Source organism: Octopus bimaculoides, chromosome 11 (assembly GCF_001194135.2).
Source record: "Octopus bimaculoides isolate UCB-OBI-ISO-001 chromosome 11, ASM119413v2, whole genome shotgun sequence".
Taxonomy (NCBI): domain Eukaryota; kingdom Metazoa; phylum Mollusca; class Cephalopoda; order Octopoda; family Octopodidae; genus Octopus; species Octopus bimaculoides.
The window spans coordinates 27611980-27619811 of NC_068991.1; the positions used below are offsets into that span (position 1 = coordinate 27611980).

The 7832-nt window shown below is 34.0% G+C and overlaps 1 protein-coding gene across 1 annotated transcript in view; it reads right to left on the reverse strand.

The window, feature by feature from the left end:
• The window catches only part of LOC106873291 (uncharacterized), a 128524-nt gene that overhangs the window by 3509 nt on the left and 117183 nt on the right, over positions 1-7832 (reverse strand). Inside the window, exon 3 of the mRNA XM_014920600.2 lies at positions 1081-1343. Coding sequence (XP_014776086.1) covers positions 1081-1343 — 263 coding nt within the window. The remainder of the gene's footprint in view (positions 1-1080; positions 1344-7832) is intronic.

A 7832-nucleotide genomic window follows, 5' to 3' on the forward strand; every position in this document is an offset into this window, starting at 1 on the left:
AGATAGATAGAGAGATACATAGATAGATAGATAGATAGATAGATAGATACACATATATACAAACATACATACATACATGCATACATACATACATACATACATACATACATACATACATGCATGCATACATACTGCATGCATTGATGCTGTGACTAAAGCCAGAATAACAAAAGTGTACTGCAGACGCCGGAAAATATATAACTCAGTGCTGTCGGCATTTAACATGTCAGGGCCAGCAGGTATTCATACCTTTAAAAAAAAAAAACAAGGAATATTGGTAGAACAACCGAATAATAAAAAATCAATTCGGTGCAAACATGACAGACCTGATATTGTTCTACAGGACAGGGAACAAAAGGCATGCACTGTTGTAGCGATTAGGTTCCCAGCAGACATGAATGTACAATCAAAAGTCCAGGAAAAAGAGAACATTTATGGCGAATTAATGCGGGACTTAACAGCTCTTGTACTCTATCTATGAGTTCTCATTTGTAATCATCATGCTAGGTGCAATAGGTCATGTACCAACAAATCTGCACAAAAACCTAGAAGCACCTAGTTTCACGGGAAAAGTGCAGAGGAAACTAACGCAGGTTCTCCAAATCCAATCTATTAGTGGCAGGGGAAAGATTTGTAAGACATTCCAAGAATTCTCGATGTGGGATTTTTATGAGAATAGATGCACATACTTGGATGTATGCATCAACAGTTCAGCCAACAGACCAACCCAACCACATATCCACATATACCGGGAACTCTCTTAACTCAAAAAGTCATGTTGCTTTGCTAGAAACCAGCTTGAACTCGCTCAAGAAGAACTTAAATTAAACTCAGAGAAAAATCATACGTACATAAATGCATACAGACATAAATACATGCATACATATATAAATATATACATACATGAATAAACACATACACACACACATACATAAATACATACATAAATGCATAGAGACATAAATACATGCATACATACTTTCATATATACATATACGTATATACAATCATACATATATATACAAATACACATACATAACATATTCATGATATAACATTTATCAAATTATCTAAAATCACGGGTAAGGATCTTTTGGCCATCCAAGTTGCTTTTCAAATGTTACTTTGTAGCGTCGTTCCCACAAATACGCTGGATATTGAGTCTTTAGATATTCTTGTCCTGATTTCCATCCTATCATTCCAGAAGCTGTTTTAGGTATTGGACCAGAATTGAGCGCTTTTCGTTCTTTGTTGTCTTCAGGGACAGAGATATTCTTCAGTTTGTCGATTTGTTGCTGTATACGATCTTTATTCTCTTTAATAACTGCCATTTCTTCCGAAAGCTGTTCAAAAACAAAAACATTATTAAGTGCGAAATAAAATGGAAACAGAAGCGAAAGTATTAATAAGTTGAGGTATTTTCCAACCTGCTAATTCAAGAGGTGAGAGAGCTGGAATGCATACCGTGTCCAAGAGAACTGTTACATAAACATTTTTATAAACCCAAGGTTGTAATGACAGAAAGGAAATGATGACACTTATTTTTTAGTACTAAAACATTAAGAAATTTAAGAGTATTCGTTATCTACATGATATTTTTAAATGTATAGGGAATAATTTTGGCTGTCAACCCGAAGCTCATTTAAAATGTTAAGCATGAAAAAGTGTACATTATTTACATTATTTACAATTGACGGATATTTGTCCTCATTTTGTTTGTTGCTAACACAATGTTTCGGCTGATATACCCTCCAGCCTTCATCAGGGGTCTTGGGGAAAATTCGAGTTCGATTTCAGGTAGTGACCTGAATAGTAATAATAATAACAATAATAATAATAATAATAATAATAATAATAATAATAATAATGATAATAATAATAACGTCGAAAAACACCTTAGGAATGAGAACCCACGTTCGAAATGTCCCCAAGACACCTGATGAAGGCTGGAGGGTATATCAGCCGAAACGTTGTGTTAACAACTAACAAGATGAGGACAAATATCCGTCAATTGTAAATAATATAAATAATATACATAATTCCTCATCTCTTAAATATAGAACTGTATGAAAACGTGTATATGGCTTAGGGTGAGTAAATATAATTTTGGGTGTCTCTGTGAGTTTTGTCGTGGCACTTCTCATTGGATGACTACTGCCACTTCCGCTGCATTCAGTTTAACTTTGGCCTTCTTTGTCCCTAGCACATGTAGGAGACAGACGGTTAGAGCAGGCTTCCCACTGTGTAGAAATGTTAATTTTGTTGGGATTATTAAAATATTTATTTAGTTATTCGATTTCATTTTATAAGTTATCAAGGATGTTTGGGTTGCGTTTTGTCACTGTAGGTTGTAACTCATTCAGCAGTCATAACTGATTTAGAATTGTGTGAACTTGGACATCAAGTAATCTCATAACTGGTTTGTACATGCTATTCATTGGTCATAACTGTTTGTTTCTAAGTATACCCATGGAACTCCTATTTGTGATCGTGGTGCATCTTTGTTAATTAGTTTAATCTATGTTATTCGTATTTATTTCCCTTTTTAGTCTATTCTTTATATGTGTTAATTATTGTTAATTGAATGTTTGACTTCGATAATTATAAATAATCTAATTGAATTGTTTAAAAATGTAATCGAGTTATAGAGGGTTAAGTTTGTAAATTAATTATAGTTTGTATCCGGGTAAAAAAAAAACTTAGGTTTGTATTTTCTTAGGCAGCCTTAGAATATATGTTTGTTACGGAGTTTCACTCTGACGGAAGTAGTGATACTTCCTATATGTGTCGAAATCATGTTATATCCGTTATATTCCTTAAACTACGTGCGAAATATGACTTACTTCGTTAACTTACAATACAAGATGTATGTGTTATACATACACACACACACATACACAAATAAATATGCATGAGGGTGTAGGTGGGGTGTTATGTCCTAGTGGACAGTTATTGAAAGGGCGATAATCATTTCTTCATAGTTTTTGATGGGATTAGAAATTTGAATTTGAAGTTAAGGAATCATATGGGAAAAGATGCATAACATAGACATAGTTTTAATCATTGCTTACATATTAAGAAATTCATAAAATTTCTAGTCTGTGGTAATTATGTATAGTACTGCTTTATTCTTTTTAGAAACTGCCAGCACGATATAAACTAGAATTCACTAATTTACAATTTTATGGAGTGAGAGATTTCTTATAGAAGAAAAATAATTATAGAGTGGAAGAAATTCATGGAATGTATTTTTATTTCGTTTTACGTCATAGAGAGTTTCAAAAGTTCAGCAATCGAGAGAGAAAAGAAAGTTGTTGATGTCTGCACCGGAAATTCTACCTTGTAAATGGAACTTATAGTAGTTAATAATCATAATTTTAATTCCAAACAAAATTCACAAGCAGTGTTTGATATATTCTTTGAGGTGTAGATATTGATTTCAAACTGGTTCGTAGGAGGAATCAGTGGTACTCAAACATTTTCCTCCCTATGGGCCCCTTTGATTGCTGTTTTAATCAACTGGACCTCCATAGGAATTCAATCTATCTATATAAAAACAACATATATATATATATATATATATATATATATATATATATATATATATATGTATATACATACGCAGGCATATTTAATGCGTGTGTGAGAGAGGCTGATTGTATGTGTGTCTGTTTGGCAAACGACGCCAAAAACATAACTCTAAACCTCTCATATTAACATTATTCCTATCTTCAAAAGAGCAGTCTATGACTGGCTACTAGCTTCAGCTTGGAGCTGTTGTCTTACACAATAGAAGAACATCCAAAACATTTTTGGCATAGATTCTATGAGAATAATCACGGAATATATGTAAGGCTACTTGAATGGTCATTGAAAAATTTATGATTGAACCGAGACAATAACTAAGAAACGGGCGTAATTGTGGAAAAGACCAGAGACACTTCAAAGACTTGCAGGAAGAGATTTCTTTCTCGTTGAGTGGGAGTTAAATCTACTTTGGATCTTTAATTCTATATTACTACCGTTCTTGATTATTTACATTTTTCTTTATCATTAGATCTACATATACATAGATGCACACATACACACACACGCGAGCACACTCATATACATGTGTATGTGTGTGCGTGTGTGTTATAAATATATACATACACACACTCACACACATATATAGGGGGAGAATTCACAAAAAAGCAAAAGACGAAGAGAGATGATGTAGACAACATGTGTGCATGCGTGTGTGTGTGTGTGTGTGTGTGTGTGTGTGTGTGTGTGTATACTATACAGGGTGCGAGGGGTATTTGGGGACATTTCGTGTTTAGTTCATTACACTTCAAATTATTTAATGTATCATTTTTTTTCAGATAACCCTTTCAAGATATCATGCTAACTGAAGAAATGAAAAGACATGCAGTCATAGTTGCTATACATGCAAACCTCAGTGATTTAGAAATTAGCAACTTTCTAAACGTTGCATGATCATGTGTACACAAAGTTCGGTTGGAATTGGAGGCATATGATGATAATGTTTCACCAGTATCAAAGAGAAAAAAAACATTCACAACGCTGACATATTTAAAGGATAACGGAATTTACACATGTTCAAAACATTATCGAGGAAAACTCCAGAAGATCAATGAGGTCCATTACTAAGTAACTTCGGTTGTCAGAGTGGACTATCATACCTGTGGTACATCGTGACATTCGATACAAGTCCTATTTAATGAGGAAAGACCAATTCGTGTCTGCAAAGACACAGGAAAACTGTCTCATCCGTTCAAAACGGTTACTTAAAGTTAAAAACCCTCATGAATAAGGCATGCTTTGGTTTTTCTCTGACGAAAAAACTTTGACCAGGATCAAGAGTCTAACAGAAGAAATGACATGTGGTTATGTGCAGACCCTACTGAAGTACCCAGAGTGATGCACATGAAATTTCCAGCTACTATGATGGTTTTGGGAGTAGTGAGTAACGAATGTCATGTGATGCCTCCCCACTTTTTTCTACAGGGTCTTAGAATTAATGCTGCTGGATACATTGAGGTACTGGAGACTGTCAAGTCCTGGATTGATGAGGTATGCAATGGAAGGCCATACGTGTTTCAACAAGACTCAGCACCTTCTCACAAAGCCCTAGTCACCCAAGAATGGTTGTTAGACAATCTTACGATTATGTAACACCCAATATGTGGCCTTCGAACTCGCTAGATTTGAACCCCAATTACTACTACGTGTGGAGCATTATTGAAATGGAGACTAATCGTCATCCTCATAATACCATAGCTTCACTGAAGGTCGCCATTGTCCAGGTAATATCCGAAATGAATAAGGACAATATAGTGTCAGTATGCCAGCTGTTTCGGTCCCGCATTGAAGCAGTCATCGAAGCCAAAGACGGTTTCATAGAATAGTTTGCTTAAAAACTCTTTATCAAGACTAATTGCACAAATGTTTATTCAAATATATATTTATGTATGCTGAAATATAGTTGTTTTATTGTATACAAAATCTGTCCTCAAATACCCCAAACTCACCCGTCCTTTGGACAGGTTAAGTTGCATAGGTAGTATTATTTTCACCAAATAATTGAACTACCGAGAAGGTTTACGAATAGCACGCAATCTATGCTTCCGATTAACCTAGGAAAGGAAAATCAAATTGAAGGCTGGTTATTGTGGAGGTCGATGCATTTTAATGATCATAGAACATATAAGTTTGCAAGCAATGCAAAGTAGAGCTACTGAAGCATTTTGGGAGTAGATTATGGATAATGACTACAAAATATAGTTGTTTTACATGAAAGCGAAATTTCTTGTCAGAAACAACCATATAAATGGTGTAATGAAATTGACGGATATTTAGCTTCATCATGAACCATGATTGCGAGTAAATTTATTTGATAGCATTTAATCTTGACTCGGTAAATTCCTTAAATCACTTCCAGCTTAAGAAAGAGCTACTATGCAGTTACTTGATTTGTTAGAAATTGTAAATTAGACTTTACCGACTGTTAAAAAACCAAAAACAATACACATGAGACAAAGTTTTCTGAGATATACTATGCCCGGAAAAAAATTGCTATTGAATATATTTGAACATAAAACTACACCATCGGAATCATATTGGTGCTTATATAACCAGAACAACAATAGCAACATTTAACAAACAAACCCTTTATCATGTAGTTAAATCTTCTTTCCTCTTAGAATGTATCCTTCGTTTCTGGTTCTCACCTGATGTAAGTAGTAGTGCTAATCTGTTAACCAGCACCGCCCAGCGCAGAGATATCGTTAACGAAACTACTCTCTTGTAGACATTTGGTTCAGAAGTTCAGTCTGAATATAACTTATTTTCTCCGATTTGTCTCAGAAGCCTTAACTCTTAAATTATCACATGGCACACTCTTCGCCAAAATCCTTTGATGCAACAGCTTCGAGCAAAGTCACACGCTTCGTCATATATCTCATCAATGCAGAATTCCGTAGAGACGTGCTATGAAGGAGAAACAAGTCTTTGATAATAATCTGACTTTATATACAGGTTTTCCTCTGAAATTCAACGTCAACAACTTCAATTTCATCATTACCAGCATCAATTTCTTTATCTCGATCAATTTTCGTCTATCTCGATATCAAAATCATCAATTTAATTTCGTCATCATCAATTTGAATGTCATCAACAGTAGAATGAAACAATTTTTTTTTTACGATCAGACTCTGAAATCAGTGATTACTTGCATAAAATTGTGAATGAATGTAAATAATAAAACGTTATATGAAGGAGTACATGATTTATGTAATAGAAATTGTCGCACCAAACATTTACGTTAATATATTGATACCAAGCTGCTTTTGATTACCGAGTGTGATCTCTTTAGGATTTTCGGAAGAGAATTAAAAAAAGGGAATAATGAATGAAAGGTTGAACTGGTAATATTTGGGTATTTTTGGTTTTGTTGTGTTGTGTATGTATATATTATATGTAGTCTTACACTTAAAGCATTATATGTAAGTATATTAAAAATAATTTTACGTGCGACAATTTTTAGCATACAAAACGTGCAATCTTTTATACAACTTTTAATGTCTGTATTTTTGTTACAATTCTCCGACACCCAGTCACTGGTATCAATATCTGCTCACAAAAGATGTGGTGACATTTACGTTGACGATGAGGAAACGGAATTCGTGACAATGTAAATGTAGATAAACAGAGGTTGACGCTGAAGAATTCGAGGTTGACGTTGACTAGATAGAGATTGGTAATGACGAAATTGAGAGGGAAGCCGTGTAACGGGAAAATAGCAGGTTTCTCATTTCGATCCAAAGCCTTATATACCTATAAATTTCCCTAAGGAAAGAAAAAACACTAAAAAGTCATTTCTTATTGAAATAATTTAAAATAAAATTTTAAACTAACGAACAAGTGAAAAAAACAAGTGAACAAACTAACGTGCAAACAAGTGAAAAAACATTCAATGCATAGCAAGTTCGGGGTTTTGGAAAAGCGTGAGACTAGCTCAACTGACTCAGCAATCCTTGACCGAGAATATATCATATTTTCTACACAGTATGAATCGTATTCGAAAAAAATTATGTCCATTTCTTCCTCACAACTTTATACCAGTGAAAGAGAATTCGTGCAATACATATATGCATAACATAAAGAAATATATACGTGTGTGTGTGTGTGCATATACACATCCACATATACACACATACACACACCTGTATATATATATCATATATATATATGCATACTCATGTACATATATGTTCAGTTATAGCTAGGTAAGGATATACATGTGTCTATGTATATATATACATATATAT